Source organism: Bubalus kerabau, chromosome 1, assembly GCF_029407905.1.
Source record: "Bubalus kerabau isolate K-KA32 ecotype Philippines breed swamp buffalo chromosome 1, PCC_UOA_SB_1v2, whole genome shotgun sequence".
NCBI classification, from domain to species: Eukaryota; Metazoa; Chordata; class Mammalia; order Artiodactyla; family Bovidae; genus Bubalus; species Bubalus kerabau.
In genome coordinates, this window is record NC_073624.1 from 51,289,604 (window position 1) to 51,312,646 (window position 23,043).

At 45.5% G+C, this 23,043-nt stretch overlaps 1 protein-coding gene across 1 annotated transcript in view; it reads right to left on the bottom strand.

The window, feature by feature from the left end:
• ABTB3 (ankyrin repeat and BTB domain containing 3) overlaps positions 1-23,043 on the bottom strand; it is a 327,499-nt gene that overhangs the window by 47,029 nt on the left and 257,427 nt on the right. Inside the window, exons 5-7 of the mRNA XM_055574802.1 lie at positions 5,588-5,753; positions 2,906-2,995; positions 853-954 (exon numbers count right to left, since the gene is read on the bottom strand). Of these exons, the coding sequence (XP_055430777.1) occupies positions 853-954; positions 2,906-2,995; positions 5,588-5,753 (358 nt within the window). The remainder of the gene's footprint in view (positions 1-852; positions 955-2,905; positions 2,996-5,587; positions 5,754-23,043) is intronic.

Sequence of the window (23,043 nt, forward strand, 5' to 3'; positions counted from 1 at the left end):
AAGGGGTCCCTGACATACTATTTTCTGCTCTGTGTAATTCTAAGAGGCTTGGACCACATAAAAGGAGGGGAGTTCCTGATGTACCTGAAACTCAGCATTCACTATGGGGCCAGATGTGGTCAGGGAACTGGGGGGTGCCGATCTCTTTTTTCCAATGAAGTAAAGTTTTAAGATCTAGAGTGAACAGAGTTTAAGATCTAGAATATACTGGATGGCTGTCCATTGAACACCAACTCTACAACAACCAGAAATGGTGAGGGCAAAACAACTTATGTGCCCAAAGGATCTTGGATGAGGACATCTCTCCATATTCGGGTATCTGTTTCAGAAGACACACATGAAGACCCTACCCTAGACCTCTTACGTGGGATTCTCCATAAGTGGGATCCAAGCAAGTGTCATTTGGAACCACTCCCCTGGCGGCTCAGCTGCTTCTTTCCACTGGTTGGAAACCCCTAGAGTTTATGCAAACACTGGGGTCACACCTAAGGGAAGTTTCTAAGGTCTCACACCAGCCACATCTTAGGTTCACGTTGTGACAAGTAAAAATGAACAAATCCACAAAATCATAGCTCAGGCCCCACCCTTGAGCCACTGGGAACAACTTGGTAGGTTTGCCACTCTGTGTGTAAGGCTGCATGTAGGTATGTGATAAGTTCATATTGGTTAAAGCCAGGCCATATAGATCATTCCATATAGTATTTTCATTCATATGATATGAATGTGCTGTATTTCATTGCAATTAACCAATATGAATCTCTCGGGGAATAGGCATGCCGGGAGAGGTACAGATTTGTGTAATGAAAGAGGTACAATTAAATGTCAGATGTGGATAGGGAAATACGTTAATACCTGAACTACAGGAATATGTCCATGCAACACAGCAAAAGTCAGAGCCGTCCAATGGCGGGTCTCAGGGTGGACGGATGGATATTTATGAGGAGTACTGACAACCTATAAACAAATTGAAATTATTTTCAAAATGTGACCTTCACAATACTTAGACTAGCAAATCTGACCTATCTGTGGCTGGGCACGCGGGCTAGAGATGTACAGAGGATGTCCTGGAAGGTGCTTGGGCAATGCTGGAGACATACAGGGTAGTGACTTTATATCCTCTGTGCACAACAAAAAACTCCTCTGCTGCTCATTAGAAGAGAGTTAAATGGGTGACTGCTGACCACTTCTAAGGAGTCTTGAAAAAACTGTAATGGTGGCTACAATGAACCCGCTCACCTGCCCGTCTCCTCTTCCTGCTTAAGGGAGGGCGGGCTTCTGAGAGCTATATGATGTCGGGTGAGGCCGCCGCCATCACACCCACATCTTTACGGGAAATTCTCGGCATTGGCAAACCCCACACCAGGGGAGGTCTGCTTCAAGCTTCCAAGTCAAGCCAGACCACCTCCCATCTGATGGAGGAAGATCACCGCCTGGTCACAGCTCCTCCCACACTGTCCTCATTTCATGTTTCTGCTGGCTTCCTGGTTGACAAGGACGCTCATGCTACTGGAAACCTAGGCACAAACCTTCCTTGGGCACGAATGAAAAATCTGATATTGGTCTTCCCACATGGGGACCTCAAAACACCCCAGACCAAGAGACAGGCTGCAGGACAGTGGACGGGACAGGCTAGGGCCCCGCGGGATTGTCTGTCACCCACCCATGGCTTTTCTTCCAAACATTCCTGGGGCCATACAGCTGTGATGTCTGCTGCTTTCAGAAGAGTTGAGTTCACTAATCACAGGCTAGGCAAGGACCTTGAGCTGGGAGCTATGGGATGGGCTGGAGGACCAGAGACCCAAAACTGAGGAGCTCTTGCAGGGATCTGCATGGTGCTTGGGGATTCATAGCAGGGAACAAAAATCCCCAATACTTGAAAACCTATAAGATCCCACATGGTTTTGGATCCAAAACCATATCTACTGCCTGTTTTCCTCAGATGAATATAAAGCATTTTTTTTTTTTTTATAGCACAGTACTTAGACTACAAGAGCATCTAATTTTGAACTAAAAAAAAGTTTTCTGGAGTGGCTGAGTTAGCACTTCAGCAAGTCCATCAATCTTCCCAACCTCTGAACTGCTAGAAGAGGGTTGGTTGTTTTATGTCTCTTTTTAGTGAGAGTGGGTCCTAAGACAGCATAGAATATGATCAAGAAGTATAATTTCACCTATCATAAACTCTGAGGGGGGAACCAATATTAACTGAATTCCAAACTGATGCTCCTCTATATTTATTTCTTCTAACAACTGTCTGAGATGGGTGTGATTATTCTCCCATTTCACAAAGGGGAACACTGTGGCTCAGGAAGGTGAAACTACTCGCCCAAGCAGAAAAGCAAGTTACTAAGATGCAGCAGTTTCAGAATTTGAACCCACGTATCAAATTCTGAAGCCTGTGGGGGCACGCTTTCCACTATGTCACATGGTCTCGAGGAAGCTCTGCAATTAGCTTTAAGACCCGTGGCTTCAGCAGGCCAACCAAGTGAGCCAATCAGGATTCGGTGAGGGAGGGTGGAAGATCTGGGGGTCACAGGGGACGTGGATCAGCTTTGTATTTGGCAGTGGGAAGGGCTGGCGGTTCGGGAGAGCTCTCTCTGCCGGATCCCAGGAGGAATGGATCAGTGGGAAGGATCAGAGACTCGGTATTGCTGAGCCAAGGGAAAAGTTAGAGCTCTGTGCAGCCGCATGGGTTGTTTTAAAATGAAAAATGCTTGCAGGCAGCTCCTTGGAGTCTGGTTGGTCTGGGGCCTCAGGATGGATGGAGGAAATCCAACAGCTGGTCTGACCTATTTGCTGGACTGAGCACCCTCAGTGGTGGCTCTTGAGAGAGAAAGCCCCCCTCTCTTTGCTCGCCTTCCCCGGGGACTGCCAGGCCCAGGGGCCCTGCAGCCCTCTGCACCCTCACCTCCACATTCAGGTCAGCTCCGGCATCCAGCAGCATCTGAACCATCGCCTCGTCCCCACGGACACAGGCGTACATCAGGGGGGTCATGCCCTGCGGTGAGTTAAAAACCAGAGAACGGAGAAGGTTTACAAGGTGGCTGTGTCACTCAACAATAACAAACGGAAAATCTTACTCATGTGAAAGAGACTATGCTTGTTCTCTGAATCCAGCATTCTAAAGTAAATGTACAGCCCTACAATCCTCCGTATTTTGAAAACCAACATGGAAGCAAGAAGAGAAACATAAATTGTCTTTTTTTTTCATTTATCTGGGCTTAAGTTGGAGGATTTTGTTTGTTTGTGTGTCTTAGGGTGCAACAGATCTAAGAACGTTTGCTAAAACAAGTGGCTGGTTTAACTGAAACCTCTTAGGAACTTTCTGGATTCTGTAATATCAGCCCTAAGCTATCTGATCTGTAAATACTGTTTCCATGGCATTTTCTCTCTCAGGATTTAACAAGTGTCGTCTTTGCTCTATACGGCCTGCTGGTCAGTGTCAAACGAAACTGGTGCCTCTGAATATGACCCGAGCACTCATCTGCTTTGACGTTATCATTTACAAGCAAAAGGCAAGAGAATGAGGAATGGTTTTCAGGAATTCCATATTTGCCCATGATGCCTGCTTATTACAAAGTACCATAACCAACAGGAAGTAAGGGGTGGATTTTTCAATAAACAGTGCTGTGAAGAAAGCTATGTGGGAAAGTGTTCAAGTTAGAGCCTTATCTCATACCATACACCAAATCATTTACTGTTTGATTAGAAATGTAGAGAAAAAAATTAAAACCATAAAAGACATCTAAATGAATCTGTTTCTAAAAGGTATAAAAGTAATGGAAGAAAGCACAAAAGAAAGTCTTGACAGCATTGAGGATGTGAGATTGAAAACATAAACAAAATTAAAAGGTAAACAATAAATTGAGACATATGTGTCACATTATCACAAAGGGTTATATGCCTAATATGTAAAGAGCACTTTGAAATAAAGAAGAAAACCAATTAAACTCTAATGAAAAACAAGCAAAAGAAAGTAAAAGATTAACAGGGTACACATAAATAGTTGGAGAGTGTGTACAAGGAAACAGTCTCTGAGGAAGTAATTTGAGATTGAAGACCTTAAGATAAATTGATGCATTTGAGCAACTATTTCCACTTTAAAAAATTTCTCTAATGAAATAATCAGATTTGAGCAAAGACTTGAGTAGTGAGTATATCTCTCTCAGTACTATTGATTTAAGTAATTTGAAACAATCCAACAACTGAACTATGTTTAACTGAACAAATAATATGACCACTTTGTTAGTTGCTCATTCGTGTCTGACTCTTTGTGACCCCATGGACTGTAGCCCCCCAGGCTTCTCTGTCCATGGAATTCTCCGGGCAAGAATACTGGAGTGCATCGGCATTTTCTTCTCCAGGGGATCTTCCCGACCCAGGGATCGAACCCAGTTGGCCCACATTGCAGGCAGATTCTTTACCATCTGAGCCAATGTATCCATTTGAAGTGATTTTAAAGAGAATATTTAATGATATTATGAAGTATCTTAAATATAAAATACTGAAAAAAAGAAAAAATATAATAAATCCCCGTTGTTTTTTTTTTTTTAAATAATGTGTGTGTGTATTAGGGCTCCATTGGTGTTGCTCAAAAAAAAATTACTAGCTAATATCCCATCTCTGGAACTTGCTGCATGAGCTGCTCATGTGAGAAACAGCTCCATCTGTCTTGTGATTTTCCATCTGGGGCTAACATTGAAAGCTGCTGTTTGTTTTCTCCACGCATGACATCTTCACCCACATGGGGACATCTCCCCAACAGACACACAAGCTCTCTGGACCTCACTTTTAGGGGTTTGGGAGGTGGCTGACTAATTCTGAGGCATCTCCTGGGGTCCTTCAGAATGACTTTTGTGTATCTTAAACATATCCTGAAAGTTTGGTGAAAATCTGCTTGGATTAGTTCCATGATGCACTAAGAGGCCGGCAGAGAACTAATTTTAACCATGCCGGAAAAAGGACTTGAAGGACACATGCTAAATATAAATGATAGTTATTTGGATGATGGCATTATTTCCTTTCTTGAATAAGTCTATTTTTCTCTATTTTCCATTTCAGCTGCAATGATCACGTGAAACTTCTATAAGGATGAACAAGGATACTTTTATAAGATATTTTAAAAACTTAAAAAATAAAAACTAAGGGAAAAAACCAGTAACAACAACAAAAAAATCACTTTTCATCACCAGTAGAGGGAGCCTCTCGGAGAAGGAAATGGCATGCCACTCCAGTACTCTTGCCTAGAAAATCCCATGGACGGAAGAGCCTGGTAGGCTGCAGTCCATGGGGTCGCCAGGAGTCGGACGCGACTGAGCAACTTCACTTTCACTTTTCACTTTCACACAATGGAGAAGGCAATGGCAACCCACTCCAGTGTTCTTGCCTGGAGAATCCCAGGGACGGCAGAGCCTGGTGGGCTGCCGTCTATGGGGTCGCAAAGAGTCGGATACGACTGAAGCGACTTAGCAGCAGCAGCAGCAGAAGCAGAGAGGGAGCCTCTATTCAGTGCCTGCTGTTTCCCTCTTGCCCTAGGGCGGGGCATATGGTGGAGGCCGGGTGGCTATTCAGACATTGGGAGGGCCCGTACCTGTTCGCTCATGGTGTTGATCCCATCAGGCCCCAGGAGAGACACTGCCTGCTTCACCAGGTCCGTCCGCCCACAGTTCAGCATCCGGAAACCCAGGTCCTGCTTAAACTTGGCTTCGATGGCCACTGCGTCCAGCTTCCGAGAAGCACAAAAGCAGTCGTCCGCCCTAAGGAAGGAAGAGATGGTCAGTTGGGTGCTGTGGCTTCATCAGGGGCTGTTCCTTGGAGAGCACAGAGTTAGGAAGCACCAAGGAGACTTTTCATTTGCTGTTCATGTCAATCGCTCCTTTCTAGGCTCAAGTTCCTGGATAAGGGCATGGCAACTCACTCCTGTATTCTTGCTTGGAGAAACCCATGGACAGAAGAGCCCGGTGGGCTACAGTGGTGGGCTACAGTCCATGGGGTCGCAAACAGTCAGACACAACTGAAGCGACTTAGCACACACACACAGGCTCCAGTTAGAATACAGATATCTCTTGATCCTTCCTGCTTTGTAACTGATGCTTAGCCTTGTCTCTCCTCCGCTCCCACAGCATACTGAGCTAAGAATAATCATGGCTAATATTTACTGATTGTATACTCTAGGCTAGGCTCTCTGGTATTGGAGAAGGCAATGGCACCCCACTCCAGTATTCTTGCCTGGAAAACCCTATAGACAGAGGAGCCTGGTAGGCTGTAGTCCATGGGGTCGCTAAGAGTCTGACACGACTGAGCGACCTCCCTTTCACTTTTCACTTTCATGCATTGGAGAAGGAAATGGCAACCCACTCCAGTGTTCTTGCCTGGAGAATCCCAGGGACAGGGGAGCCTGGTGGGCTACCATCTATGGGGTCACACAGAGTTGGACACGACTGAAGTGACTTAGCAGCAGGCTCTCTGGTATAGTCTTTACATGAGTTAATTCATTTACTCCCCACATAACCCCAAAAGGGAAGCACCCGCGCCTTTAACCATGGGAAACAGACACAGATACAGGACTCACCCAAGGCTACATAGCCGATAAGCAGTGGAACTGGGATGCGAGCCCAGGGCAGTCTGTGGAGACCTGGCCTGGGTACCTGCTGTGTCACCCTGTTCCCTCACCACAACTCATACTATTTGCCTCTTTCCTTGTTTAAATTCTTCTCCAGGCTGGGGACTTTTGAGAGCAGATACCCTGTCTAACAAGTCTCTGCATCTGTTCCAGACAGCACACCGTATGTGGAGGTATTAAAGATGTTAGCTGAATGGACATGGAAGGCCTGGAGTCTCTACTTCCAAAGTGGAAGCATGGCAGAAATCTGGCAAGATGAAATAAGAGTCCTAGTGGCAATATGCACCAGAAAGTAATCGAGCCAGTGAGGCACGGGGAGCCAGCTTAAGGAAGTGTAGGGAGGAGAATCAGGGATTCAAGAAAGGGGTACAAATTCTACTTGTAAAGGATGTCACCTTCTTCTCATGGTGAATTATCAAATCAAATGACCAAGCATTTACTGAGTGCCTGTTTGCAAGAGGTGCACAAGGTCTGGAAGGGCAGAGGGCACAGGCCCTGGTCATGGGGGTGCCTCGTGGCGCCTGCAGTGACAGGTGATCAGGGACGCGCACCAAACAGAACCAAGGGGAACCAGCAAGGCTTCCTGGGGGGGTGCACCCTGAGATGTGTCTTAAATAAGGAGAGAGAAGGACAGAGTGTAGGAGAACCTGGAGCAGGTCTTGTCTGAGTAAAGGTGTAGACATGAGATGTGGTGGGCTACAGGAGCTAACTGGAGGTTTTAGTGTTTCTGAGGCATAAATTTTCAGGCAGAGGGCCAGGAGCTGAGGGAGTGGCACTTTACTTAATCCTAAGACTATCCTTAAGAGCCACTGAAGGTTTCTAAGCAGGCACAGGAGTGATATGGTTGGAGGGCCAACTCTGGGAGAGAGTGGAGGATGAATTTGAGGGGACCTGGCCCTAGAGGTGGAGAGATGTGTTAGAGCTAAAAAAACCAGCTGGATGGGAAGAAGTCACTGCTCAAGCAGGAAGTGACAAAGGCTGAGTGCAGGCTGGGAGGAGCAGAGGACGAGGGTTTTGTCTTCTCTATGAGCAGGCACCCATTTCTCAGATGATGGCCCTTGTCCCGAGGCTGGTGAATTCCATGCCCTGCATCAGCGGGAGTCAGCGCTGGCACGGACCCCTTCATATTCCTGCTCCTTGCTGATTCTGGGGGCGGATACTCAGGAAAGGAGCCAGGGGTTTAGCATTCCTGGTTCTAGTCCTGCCTCTAACTAACCCACTTTGTGGCAAGAGGAATGGTTAAGTTTGCCCGGGAACTTTCGTTTTTATTCTTGGGGGAAATGAGAGGAAGTATTGTTCTGAGAGTTTGTGGCACTAAGGCTCCTCAGTAGGGCTAGGACCTGGGGGAAAGAACCTGGGGGATGAAGAACAGAAGGAGTCCTAGGAATCGAGTGAGATGGGTGTGCCCTTGGCCTTTCACCGGGTTCCTGATCTATCCCTCATTTCAGCTGGCAAAGGAACCTTGGAGGAAGGTTGTCCTGAAATAGGAACACAGTCATAGGTGACGGTAGGGATCTTAGAGGACACTAGGAGTCTTCTTCTGGCCACCAGAGGGAGCTGATGCAGTGAAGATGGAGTCCAGAGAAAGGAAGCTAGATTAGACCTGGGGTAATTTGCACACAGGCCTCAGGGACTGGGCGTCACGCTAGGCCTCCAAGGGCCTATTTGTACAAGAGCCCTGGGAAGAACTAAGAAAGTTATTGGACTTGGACCCAGTAAGACTTTTTCACTGCAGGTGGGGGAGCCAAGACCACCCTGGTTAGAAGACTTTCCAGGGAAGCCCGAGAGCTCCCCAGGTGTGGGTGGGGAAGGGCTGAAGATGCCAAGCCTGACTTTAGGCCATGGCATCAGCACCCACGATGAGAAATTCTAGGGCAGAGAATGTGGCTGTGCGCTAGGGTGTCTTAGTCCAGTTCATGGGAATTTGGACCTGGGATTCTTAAAGCTAACGTGGCCAGAGTCAGCAAATAAAAATATTCTTGCAAATACTGAGGAAATTGAACTTTAAAAAGAAATCTGGGCAAGAGTAGAGCCACGTGCCATGACTTGAAAAGAACAGGAAATGAGATCATGGACCCCACCGAAGTGTAGACAGAGGGAGGGGTGGTGCTTGGTGTGGTAGTGGGCTTTATCTAAGGGACACATGTTCCCCACACATTGATTAAGGCAGACGCTTTGGCCGAAATGAACAGGACAGAGAGAAGAGGGCTAGATCCTGGGGCACACATCACAGAAGCTTCCAGAAAGGGAGAGGTGGGGCCTGCAGGTGCTCTACTGAGGTGTCTGGAGCCCCGAGGGGGATGTGTGTGCATATCTCAGGGAGGGGGTATCTGATCTGACTAATGGTAAGGAAATCTTTCTTGTAAAAGACCACTGTCTACCTTTGGAGGAGGTCGCTTTGTGAAATCTCGGGGAGCAAAGATGCTGTGAATTGCCACCATCACTGAATTTGCAATTTCCTCTCCTGTCTGTATCTGAGGCCCTTCTGCTCTCCTCAATGCCTGATTGCCTTTCTTAAATAAGCATCTTTTTTTGTTTTTGGAATCAAGCTAAATTCCACGAGACTGGATGAAGGTTCCTGAGGTGCGTTCTGTGAGTGGGCACCGGGAGGGGAGCTTATGGAAAGACACAGATACCACCCCATGTTCATGGAGCTCCCAGGCTGGTAAAGCAATAATTCCAGAACGTTAGGATAAGTGTTTACCAGCTACAGAGGTTCTTGATTTTAATTAGAAAGAGAGAAATGGCAAGAAAATTACTGTCGCTAAGATGATGAGGATGATAATTGTTATTACAGGGAGCCAACATTTACTGAATACTTACTATTGAAATCTAAGCTCTTTCCATGTATTAACTCATACAACCAGCACAACAATGAAGGTGCTCTTGGGGGCCCTGTTCCAGAGATGAGGAAACTGCCCAAGTCATAGAGCTGGTAAGTGACAAGTCGGGAGTTGACCAGGCTGATCTGTGAGCCCTCACCCAGACGCTGGCACTTCTCTGTCATGCTGGCATGCTCACACATACAACTGCCTACTGGACCAAATAGCTTCAGTGGCTTTCAGACCCTCAAACTGAGCATGTCCCAGATGGAACTTTGTATGAACATTTGTCCACACCCACTCTCCATCCTCGTCCTCCTGTCATCCCATCCCCATAAAAGGCACCATTGCCCACCCCGGCGCTCTGGCTAGAACCTTCTCTCATTCCCATATCCATCTCATCAGCTGTTAATGCTGCCACTCAAATCTCAGACCCCAAATCCGCTCACTTCCCTCCACCTCCACAGCTCATACCCTGGTTCTAAACACCAGCATCTCTTGCTTAGAGGTCGTAACTTCAGTTCTATGAAAGTGCTTGTAAGACAGAGTCTTTTCAGGTCTGGGCATATTTTTAAATCTCAGGTCTGTGATATTCTAGACAGTTGCTGACAAACAAGGACTGTCGAGCACCAAGCACAGATGTAAGAATTTATCTTTCAGGCTCAGAATATGACAGAGCTTTGGCTTGGGTCATTAGCATGGGAGGACTGGAAAGGGACAGTTATTTAGGTTTTTATATATTGGAAAGTCATCTTTTGAAATATTTTAGTAAAAGTTTTCCATGTGATTTAATTTGTCACACACACACAAAAGCACTTTCATTCTTCTCTTTATCTGAACCAGTCTCTCACACAAGTTGAGAGTGAGCTTAAAACATCTATGGGGCAATTCCTTGGTGGGCCAGTGGTTAGGATTCTGGCACTTTCGTTGCCAAGGGCATGGGTTCAATGCCTGGTTAGGGAACTAAAATCCCACAAGCTGCAGGGTGGGGCCAAAAAATTAATTTAAAAAATGTCTAAAGGACCATGTTCTGCCTCTGCTTAACATCTTTCAATGCCTTCCCATGTACTGAGAACAGACTCCAGCTCCCCATGCACGGCCTGCCAGGCTATGGGGTGCTGGCCCTGACCTGCTCTCCAACACTCCCCTTCTGCCTTCACTCTCACTAGCAACTCGTCTCTCTCGTCTGTCCCTGCAACTGGCCAAGGTCCTTCCCACCTCGAGGACATTACTTGCAAAGTTCCCTCGTGCTAGAATGCCCTTCCCCTGGCTCTTTGCAGGCCTGGATCCTTCTTGCTCCTCAAGTGTGAGCTTGGATGTCCTGTCCAAAGGACGTCTTCATTGACCATCTAAAGGAAGGCAAATTTCTCTCCTATCTTTATACACCTCAGCTCCAGGCCAGTTTTATCTGTCTCCTTGTTAGCACCTTTCACAGCCTCTGACTATTTTATTGATTTACTTTTTCACTTTTTAAAAAGCTTTTTTTTTTTGGCACACTTTTTAAATTAATTTTTTTGGCCACCCTGTGCGGCATGTGGGATCTTCCGACCAGAGATCAAGCCCATGCCCCCTGCATTAGAAGTGGAGTCTTAACCACTGGACCACCAGAAGAGTCCCTGGCACACTTTTAAAAAAAACTTTTTATTTTATAATGGAGAATAGATGCTATGGACTTTCCTGGTGGCTCAGGGGTAAAAGAATCCGCCTGCCAATGCAGGAGACACGGGTTCCATCCTTGGCTCAGGAAGATGCCCTGGAGAAGGAAATGGCAACCCACTACAGTATTCTTGCCTGGGAAATTCCATGGACAGAGGAGCCTGGTGGGCTATAGTCCATAGGGTCGCAAAAGAGTTGAACATGACTCAGTGACTAAACAACAACAATAGCTGATTAACAAAGTTGTGATAGTTTCAGATGGACAGCAAAGGGACCCAATCATACATATACATATATCTGTTCTTTCCCAAGGGCTTCCCTGGTGGTTCAGTTGGTAAAGAATCCCCCTGCAGAGCAGGAGACTCAGGCTGGGGAAGATCCCCTGAAGAAGGAAATGGCAGTCCACTCCAGTATTCTTGCCTGGAAAATCTCATGGACAGAGGAGCCTGGTGGGCTACAGTCCATGGGGTCTCAGAGTCGGACATGACTTAGAGACTAAATCGCCACCTCCACCACCATTCTCCCTCAAATTCCCCTCTCATCTGGGCTGCCACATAACATTGAGCAGAGTTCCCTGTACTATACAGGAGGTCCTTGTTGGTTATCCATTTTAAATACAGCAGTGTGTACCTGTCCATCCCAAACTCCCTAACTATCCATTCCCCTGTGAGCAGGTCAACTTCCTGAGGGCAGGACCACATCTATCCTGTTATCTGTTGTATCCCCAACAGTGCCTGAAGCCTCATGGCACTAACTGATGGGTGGTCCATGCATGAACCACCATTCATTCTTCAGAACAGACCCCAGGAACTGACTGTTCATCAAGAATCCCTTGGTCATGCAAAATAAGTAATTGTTTTGGTTACTGAATTCTGCTAGCCCATGCAGGCAGGCAAACTGAAGCAGGTAAGAAACAATTGCCATAAATGTCTATGAAAACACGACTTTCTGTTCAACTGGGTTTGTTAGAAAATTTAACTGCAAAATCTTAATTCCTGCAGCATTCCTGTACACACGACTCAGAGCTCCATTTACTCTTTCTGGAAAGTCTCTGAGGGATTGGTCTTAGAAGGACCAGCAGGTTCCCCTGTGGCCTGGACAAATGTGCGTGCCTGCCCACATGCAGGATTTATTTATGCAGAAGTCTACTAAGCCAGTAGCCTGGGGCTTTACCGGAAGGTAATCAACCCTGTGGTTTTCCCTTTGAGTGACTTTCAGTGATGCCATACAAAATCTGATCAGTTTAAGTAAGAGGTCAGCTACCAAGGTGGTCAATTTCTCTGATTTCTCAAGGGCCCCGGCCCCAAGAGACTATTTTCGGTATTTCCCAGCACTTCAGGAACATGACTTCAGAAAGATGTTTTCCAGGAGGCCTGCAGGCCTGAGGACTGCAGTTAATTGCACTGCCTTTTCTCCTCTGGGAAGGAGGCGGTATTGAGGGGAGAGCTGATACATTCTGCTGATATCTTTTTTTTTTCCCCCTTGATGCACTCCAACTGACAGATTCAAGCTGGTGAAGCCTCAGACACATTTTATTCATTTATTAGTTTTAACGCTAGCATAGAGGTTCCGAGCATGACCTCTGGTTTTTCCCAGCTCTACTATTTAGCAGCTTCTTGATCACGGGGCAAGTTATTTAACCTCTGTGTTGTTCAGTTTTCTCATCTGTAAAATGAGCTTTTAGTAATAATACATTCCTTGTAGGATTTTGGGTGGGGATTAAATGAGATAATCCATGTACAGTGTGTGGAAGAGAACAGAGCTTAGCACACAGCACTCATTAAATGTGAGAGATCTCATAATCATTATTACAAATCACAAAGCGAGGTGCAGACTATAGAAAACACACTATATTTCAAAGAAGCAGATTCACAGACATGGAGACTAAAGAACAGTTTAGGAATAGCACTTCTTAAGGCCTCACATTAGACGCTGTATCTAACAAACTCTACCAGAATAAAGGCAGCCCTTTTCCTAGTGGGGAAACCTGCCCTGAGAAGGGCTGCCATTCCTGTCCTGTGTGCTTCTGAAAGCAAACTGGAAGTGATTACAGCGGCTGGGCAGGGAGGAGGGATGGGAGTCACATTCGATGAAAGCACAGTTTCCGGAACAGTTCAATAGCAAGAAAAGGCAGAGCCTCTCAGGATGCGGTGGGCCTACCCAGCCAGGCTCCCAGACCCCTTCACCTCCTCCATCCCTAGGACCAATCCGGACCCCGCGGGTGCTAGAAGGTAACCGGCAGCTTCCAGGTTCCCTGAGCTCCAGTGGAACGCTGCTAAATTCCCTAGGCTGTGGGCTCAGAAGCCAGACTGCCTGGGTTTACCGCTTGGCTCTGCCCTCACTCACTGGTAACGCTGCACAAGTGACTTAATCTCCTTTGTGTTTCTCCTGCGTAAAATAGGACGCTAACATTACAGGCTTTACTCATCTAACAAAGACTTGGAAAGCAACGACCATGGACCAGGCATATCATACATTTTTTTTTTACAAATATTCACTTGTTTAACTCTCATGATAACCCTATGACTGAAGTCACTTAGTCATGTCTGACTCTTTGTGACCCCATGGACTATAGCTTGCCAGGTTCTTCCATCCATGAGATTTTCCAGGCAAGAATACTGGAGTGGCTTGCCATTTCCTTCTCCAGGGGATCTTTCCAACTCAGGGATCAACCCGGGTGTCCCGCACTGCAGGCAGACTCTTTACCGTCTGAGCCACCTGGGAAGCCTCGATAAACCCTATGAGAAAGGCATTACAGTTATCATGAACCTGTCTTAGAGATGAGGAAAATGAGGCACAGAGTGGTTAATTAACTTGTTCATTGTCACACAGCTAACAAGGAGTCAGGGTTTGAACTCAAGCAGTCTGGATCCAGAGTTGGTCCTACTGACTCATCTTACACTGCCCAGTTCTTAGTGATGCGCTGGCAACCACTGGGTTTCCAAAGGGACTCCCCATAACCCTGGGACCTGTACCCCCAAAGGCCTACACAGTTCTCACAACCATGACCTCCTCATCAGTGATAATTAAAAAGAAGCTACCCTTCCTGCATGCTCATTATGTACCAGGTGCTGTGCGAAGTACAGCACCCACCACTTCAAAGGAGTCTCTCCTTGAAGGAACTGTTGCTATTATTATTATTCCCGTAATACTGGCAAGGAAACTGAGGCCCAAGTCTGAGCGACTGACGCCAAACCTCTGAAACAACGCAGGAGGCGGAGCCCAGGGCCCAGCACCAGACTCCACATCCCTGTCTGGCTCCTTCCTTGCTACGGGGGTGGGGAGCTTAACCTCGCTCAGCCTCCGTTACACTGTCTGCAAAGCAGGCGTGACAGCAACAGCGCTCACTGTCTCTATCTTCGAGGAGGATTAAAGGAGATGATACTTTTGAACCGCTCAGCACAGTGTGCGACCGTAATTGCCCAATACATGGGATGCATACTTAATACGATACTATTATGTTATAATTGCAGGTCCTCTTTCTAGGGATTTAATCAGGCCATCTGGAATCCTGGTCCCCCTTCCCCATCCTCCAACTGAACAATCCTCCAGTCCCAAGGCAGGTCTCTCCTCGCCCCCACTGACAGCTTCAGTTTCCTTGTGTATAAAATGGGGGTGTTGAGTTAGTCAAGCTCTTGGGTGCCTCCAAGCATGGACATTCTTTGAGTTTTTGACGTGTTTTCTGGTGCTCATACACCACTATTTACTGGGCAACAGCTTTTCTCCCTGACTCCATCCTGACATTTTAATGCTCAGTTTTTGCTTTTATTTCATGCAAATACTTATTACTGCAGCCAAGAGGGTCTCCTGGGAGAGAAACGCATCTAGCTTCCCAGCTTACTGGGCGCTGGATGAGGCCAACCTGGGAGGAAACAAGTCCAAGAATTTGCCAGTTTACACTTTTATTCAAAAACAGCCCAGTGGTTCTCAAAGAGCCACAAGGAAAGCCACCTCTGTCTCTGCCTGGAAGGGAATTTTAGGAAGGAGGGAGAGATGCCAGGCCTAGGAGCAGAGGGGAAAACTATAGGTCAGTGTATTCCTAACACCCATGTTGCTCACTAGCACAAGGTTTGAAAACAGCTGGAAAACTTTGATGTGAGGCATATACATGCCTCGTTCTTTTCTCATTTCCAGTCGAGTCCACTTATTGGTGTTCCTTGCCTGGTTCTGGGATGTCTGAGTTTGGACTATGGACCAGGGAAAGTTGATGGCACCCCACTCCAGTACTCTTGCCTGGAAAATCCCATGGATGGAGGAGCCTGCTAGGCTGCAGTCCATGGGGCCGCTATGAGTCGGACATGACTGAGCGACTTCACTTTCACTTTTCACTTTCATGCATTGGAGAAGGAAATGGCAACCCACTCCAGTGTTCTTGCCTGGAGAATCCAAGGGACAGAGGAGCCCGGTGGGCTTCCATCTATGGGGTCGCACAGAGTCGGACACGACTGACACGACTTAGCAGCAGCAGCAGGGAAAGTTGGTATGGAATAAACTCTAGTATCATAGATGGGTATGAAAAAGCCAGTATTTTACAAAATCTTGGTTAATTCAGTCTGATCATCTATTATATTTCAAGCAGTATGCCGGGCATACTAAAAATATTTTATTGGTTTTCAAATAATAATAGTGATATAATAATAACAAACTCATATAGTACTTATTGTGTGCAAGGAATTGTTCTAATTTTAATATATATATTTTATTATATATATACGCTTTCAATATACATATTTTGTTACATGCATATGTGTGTATGTGCTCAGTCATGTCTGACTCTTTGTGATCCCATGGATGGCATCCCGCCAGGATCCATGGGATTTTTCAGGCAAGAATACTGGAGCAGGTTGCCATTTCCTTCTCCAGGGAATCTTCCTGACCCAGGGATTGAACCCGAGTCTCCTGCATTGCAGGCAGATTCTTTACCATTTAGCCACCAGGGAAACCCTGTTATATACATATACACACATACATATGTGCACGCACACATCCACAAATATACTCAATCACACATATGAACTTATCTAATCCTTACTTTAACCCTAGAAAATTTATCTTTGTTGCTCCGAAGAAGAAACTGCAGCACAGAGAGGCTAAGAAAATTGCCCCAGGTCACAGAGCCTGAAAGTAGTAAGCGGAACTGAGATTTGAACCAGGCAGGCTGTTGCTGGAGCCCTGCTCTTACCACCATACCCCCCTGTCTCTCTGTGCTACCAAAGGCCTCCCATGTTCTTTTGATTCTATTCAAATGCTGCCTGGGTACCTACTAGATGCCAAGTCCTGGGTTGGGTGCCAAAGAAATCTAAATTCCTAATCACAGGCTTCAAATTCAAGGTTGTCCTGTGGCTGTCCCTCTGGAATGTTCCCCACCTCCCAATCATTTCTTCCTTCTCACTGTTCCAGCCACGAGGCCTGCTTCCCACTCCATACACACATTGCCCTACGTCTTTCTTGCCTGCATGCATGCTGTGTCCCTCACTGAAAATTCTCCCCCCAAACTGTTCTTTCCTTCAAGTCAAATTCTAGACCCAAGGTTACAGCTTCTGACCTGCAGAATCCCAGGAGGTCAGTGCTAAAGGATAGCACTCAGCTCAATACCTTATCTTCCTAAGGAAACTGGAAGCCTGAGGAGATTTCACTAATTTCTAGGGGTCATAGGGAGATTGCTTGGAGAAGGGAAAGGCAACCGACTCCAGTATTCTTGCCTGGGAAATCGCATGGACAGAGGAGCTTGGCGGGGTCCACCGGGTTGCAGAGAGTCAGACACGACTAAACGACTAACATTTTCACTTTCACACTAGATGTATTTAGGAGCAGAATTCATGTCTTCTAAGGTCATTTAGCAAGTCTTCCTATGGATACCTTTAGGTGTTGCAGGTATCTCAAACAAGGGTGATTTTGTCTCCCAGGGGACATCTGGCAATGTCTGGAGATATTTCTGGCTGTCACAACTAGGAAGGTGCTACTGGCATCTAGCAAGTAGAAGTGAAAGATGCCACTAAACATCCTACAATACACAGGATGATGCCCCAACAGTGATTCAGCCCAAGATGTTAACAGTGCTGAGGCTGAGAAACCCTGGTGGAGGGAAATACAATTTTTTTTTGCATCATCTCATGTATCAGGCAGTTCTCATTACAGGATTCTGTAAGCGTGACAATAAAATGGTGCCTTCAGAAATGAATCGTGAAATGGCAAATCAGAGAACTAGGCCTCACTTGGATAGAGGCCCTCAGGCCCCCTCCTTAACACATTTTCCCAAGGAAGCCAAAGTCCTTTTCAGAGCCTTCAAGTCCCCTCAGCAAGGAGTTTTTCCTTTTCTTTTGGGTAGCAAAAAGATGAACAAATTGAGACTGTTTTGTGCTGAAGTAAGTCACACTGAGATCTCTGTGCACCTTTCTGAGAAAAAAATTATATGATTGCAGCAAATGGAACATGTAATGCTTGCAAAGTTCGGAGAAATCTTTGTCCAAAAGTTGTGCCCACTTGCTGTTTAATGCTGCTATTGAAGTACTCTGTACTTTAAAGAGCCAGCTCATTAAACCTGTCGTGGATAATGTAACAAAAGTGTGATTCCATATCCTCCTCCCAGCCCATCTTTTCTGCCTTGTGAGATGTAGCAAGGAGCCTGAAAACTTTCTCCTCCTTAGAAGTAAATGCTCAGTTAGTGGCAAAACCCACTTTGCCAAAATAGAAATTCTAGGTCTGTTCAAATATGTGAAAAAAGACATCTCAAACACCAGGTGTAGGTAAACCAAACTGGTGTGTTCATATCTGAACATGTTGTCATGTTACTTTGAGTAGAAAATAATGAACCGTAGTTACATGTCTCTTGCTCTGGCAGCATGGCTTATTTTATTCTATTATTTGGAGGGTAATTGCTTTACAATACTGTGTTGGCTTCTGCAGTACAACAACCGTGAATCAGCCATGAAAAAAAAAAAGTGAAAGTGTTAGCTGCTCAGTCATATCCTGACTCTTTGCCACCCTATGGACTGTAGTCCACCAGGCTCCTCTGTCCATGGAATTCTCCAGGTAAGAATAGTGGAGCAGGTTGCCATTCCCTTCTCCAGGGGATCTTCTCAATCCAGGGATCAGACCCAGGTTTCCTGCATTGCAGGCAGATTCTTTATATACCCCCTCCCTCTTGAGTCTTCCTTCCTCCCACTCATGGCTTAAGAGTTGAAAATAAGGCCTTTCCTTACAGAAAGGAGTCACTCTTGATTTTGGCAAGCCCTTAATGTATCTTTTTTTTGGGGCAGACAGTCACTGCTGTCCTCCAGAATCCTTTACCTTGTTTATGAATTGTAGAACTTGAATTTTTAGCTGGGCACTTGGCTACCCAGATAAAGACTACATTTCCCAGGTTCCCTTGCAGCTAAGTGCTGACCAATAGGGAGTGAGGGGAAGTGATGTGTGCAATCTCTGGAGCAGGCCCTATCCTACATTCCCTCTTCCCACCAGGCAGCCATAGCCCTGGTGGGTGGGGTCAGCCATGTTGGGCTATGCAGAGAAAGGTATCACCTAAGGGATCACAGAGCAACAAGAGGGAGGGTGCCTGGGTCTCTGACCTGGAGCTGCCATAACACCCCAGACTGCCCAAGCCTTGATTGTTAGATGAGGAAAATGTTAAGCTCCTATCTTATCCAAGCCAAAAGCATTTCCTATGTATGTTACAGCTAATGAATCTATATCCTAATTAATCCATTCCACAAATGGATCTTTAATTTAAATCAATTCAGTGAAGCACTAATATATAGTGGCTATTGGACTGGGTGCTGAAGATCAAAGATGAAACACCACCTTCTAAGGGATTCTAGAAAGAATGGATAGTCTTCTTTATAAAAAATTTCACAAATAAATGAACCAATTCCTGAGATGTAAAGGGCAAAGTTCTATTGTTACAATCCCCAAATTAATTCCTAGTAACACCAATCCCATAAACAGATCTGCACATTGAAAACATTTTTTTTTCCTCTATTTTTTGGCCATGCCATGTGGCATGCAGGATCTTAGTTCCCTAACCAGGGATCAAAATTGTGCCCTCTGCAGTGGAAGCATGGAGTCTTAAGCACTAGACTGCCAGGGCAGTAAGTCTCCAGATCTGCACATTTTTTTTTCTGTAAAGGGCCAAAGAGTAAATATTTTGGGCTTCATGGGCCATTTGGTCTCTGCCACAAATACTCAGCTCTGCCTTGGTAATGAAAGCAGTTATAAACAAGGATAAACAAATGGGCATGCCTATTTCCCAATACAACTTCTTATACAAAAATAGGTGGCAGGCAGCTCTAGCTTGCTGACTCTTGATCTATGGTAAAATAATTTAATAGGATGACCTTCTTCTGGGGATTGACAAGAAACATGGGGTGTTAAAGACAGAATTTTTTTTAAAAAATGTTAAACTTTATTTAATCCAGTGTCTTCCAAATTTATTGAACCGCTTCAAATTTTAAAATAATACTTATTAGTATCCCAGGACCAGCCTTCGAGGGTGCTGTTGCAAACACTGGCTAAGTAATTTTTACTGTTAGTGGGTTATTTTAGGCATACATAAAATACATAATAGTACAATGACCCCGACATGTCCACTACCCAACCCAAATGAAAAAATAAAGCATTTTAAATACAAAGACCTCTGTACACCTATCTTGATTCCATCATCTCTTCTACCCTCCTGAGATTACCACCTCCCCTGAATTTGACATTTATCATAGCTATCTTGCTTTATATATATACGCTTTTACTATTTTATGAATTCCTACTAATATGTAGACTATTTTGCATGTTGGTAGGCTTTATGTAAATGTTAGCATTAAACCCAAATCCTGCCTCAACTTGCTTTTTTTGCACAATATTGTCTCTGAGATTTATATAATAACATGTAGCTCTAGTTCATTTATTTTCTTTGCTAGTTGGCATTCCTGGGAATGAACATAGCAGCATTTATTCATCTGTTCTCCAGTAGAAAGCTCGTTCCTTTCTCTTTTCTGTATTTTGTTATTACAAACACTGCATCTATGAACATCTTTGTACACAGGGGAGAGTTTCTCCAGGGTATAGACCTAGGAGTAGCATTGTGTTTTCAAGTTTACTTGAAAGTGGATTCAGAGTCCCCTCTGGTGCTGTTTAAGAGTCCATGCTCTTCTATAGCTTTTCTCAAATCCGCCAGTCTAATGGGAATGAAATACACAGTAGGGTGTGGTTCCAGATCTCATTTCCAGGGTTACTAGGAAGGCTGAGCCTCTTTTCATACATTTCTTGGACTATTTTTATGTTACTTCTCAGGGATCTTTGGCCTTGGATGATGCTGACAGTGTAGATTGACACAGGAGACTGACAGGCATAAAAATTTCTAAAGAGAACTAAGGCTGGAGGCTGATTCTTCCAAGATGAACCAGTGTGCCTTGTTCAAAAGTCTGTTTCCCATTTCCCAATGCTGATTCTTTGACTGAAGTTACCTTAAAAATTAATTTTTATGGGAGTATAGTTGCCTTACAATGTTGTATTAGTTTCTGCTGTATAGCAAAGTGAATCAGCTAAACGTAAACATATATCCCCCCTTTTTTGGATTTCCTTCCCATTTAGGTCACCACAGAGCACTGAATAGAGTTCCCTGAGCTATACAGTGGATTCTTGTTAGTTATCTATTTTATAACTAATATCAATAGTGTATATATGTCAACCTCGATCTCCCAATTCATCCCACCCTCCCTTCCTCCCTTGGTGTCCGTGCATTTGTTCTCTATGTCTGTGTCTCTATTTCTGTTTTGCAAATAAGATCATCTATACCATTTTTTTAGATTCCACATACATGCATTAATATATGATATTTGTTTTTGAAATTACTGTTTTAGTGGAGAGAACTTGGGCTTTGGAGTCAAACAGGCCTGGTTCTAATCCAAGATGAGGCTCTTTCTACATGTGACAGTAGCCAGATTTCCCAGCCTCCTGGAGCCCCAGTTCCCTCAGGTGTGAAGAGGAAAATAGTCTTGCATGCAGACAGGGGAGACTGAACAATGTGAGAAGCACCCAGGAGAGTGTCTGGCCTACAACTCACGATCGTTCCCTCTGTCATCCTGTGCAATACAGGAAATGTGAGCTGAAGCTCCACTCATTCTTTCACCCTCTGCACACCTCAGTTTCCCCCACAGGGAAAAGTGTCACACCATTTACACACAGAACATCAGACCACAAAACTGAATAACCCACAGAGCTCGAAAAGACTTTGGAGATCACCCAGTCTGGTGGTTCTTCATCTGTCATAGGGTGATTTCATGAGCTTGTAAAAGACAAGTTCACTTTGGAAAAAACGGCACATATGCTCTAATCGCTGGGTTGACTACAAACTTTCTGATGGATGGGACCTGCTCCTTAATCGTTACCCAGAGCACCACTGTAAGGCCTTATATGAAGGCCTTTGTATAAGGATATGGCTGTATGGTAAGTACTGGTTGGCTGGCTTATTGCTAAGGGAAGTTAACACTTCTGTACAACTAACATTTTCACCTAGAGTTTGGGAGGTTTGCTCGCAGATGAGAAAATAAGCATCTTGGATAGAAATTTAACAGACTCAAGAGGGGACCCCCTCCCCCCCAAAAAAACCCTGTTCCCAGGAAGTCAAATCTCATGTGGCAAACTACATACTCTAAAATTTCCGGACTGAATCTGAAGCCCCAGTTGGAAGTGAGCCCCAAATACCATTTAAGATTTAGTTTTCTGCCTTTCTGTAAGCACCAAATGTGTTTGTTTTACTTTCAACACTTTGGAAGCTCAGAACAAATTCCAAGTGTTGGCAAACTGTCTGCGGGTACAATCTGGTTTCTGCCCACGCTGGGCTGTTGAAACTGCTGCTTCGGGCCCTGGTGTCTCCCGCACTGCCAAGCCGAGGCGCCTCCTGTTGGTCTGCATCTTCTCTGCCTGTGGATAGCCTCGGATGCTGGCAACCCCTCCCCATCTCAGTTTCCTACATCTGCTACCTCACTTTCTTCAGGCTTTTCTTGGACCTGGGAGCCCTCGCCTTCTGTCTCGTGATGATGCCTCTTCATTGGTCCTTTTCCTGGGCTTCAGGCCCACCCCTGACTTCAGTGGCCACCAGTCTGCCAGCGTGCCTCCCCAAAGCATCTCAGTTAAGACCTTTCTTCTGAGTTCCCTGCCTGAACCTCACCTGCCTACCACTGTCTCCATGTTGCTTTGCATCTGAATTAGGTAGGAAAAGTCTTGTCTGTCACGTCTAGTATCAGCAACACGCTTGGTAACAGCCCTTTGTATCATTCATTCATTCAACAAGTATTTACTGGGCTCCAACTATGTGCCCAGTAAACGTGGGCCTGCCCATGTTCTGTGGCCGGCCCTGCAATCAAGGAAACAGATTTCTGGCCCGGCCCTAAAGAGAGAAAGAAGCTACTCTTTGAGAGCTATGACTCTTTCTTCTGGAGTATTCTATGCCCCCTCCCTAACCTCTGCCCACTTGGGACAAGCCCCCATCAATGAAGGGCCATATCTGTTGTCTATATGTCTTTCTTTCTGTTGTCGTTTCCTGCTAGTGACTTCATCTAAGGTTGCAAATACAGCTGGTAACAGACAATCAATGACTTTGGTCAAAGTTCCAGGATACCATCCAATGATGGTCTTCAAAAATCCCACACTTCAGAGAAAATATAAAACCTGAGTATCCCGAGGAACTCGGAAATCACTGAGGTGGGGACAGTGGCCCCCAAGCCAGTCAGCCCCAATCAATTATCCCCCCTGCACTTGGAGGGGGGACTGAGCCACCAGAGAAGAAGGGCCAAGACACACCTGCCTTCAGCCTGGGCTACAAACCACATCACTTGTTGGCACACTAGCACATCGCTTCAAGATATTTATTCCTCGTCTCTCGTAGAGGAAGTTGAGGCTATTGTTTTTGGTAATCGGGAGAGGCTGACCTCCTTGGTCCCCAGTGGGGGAGCA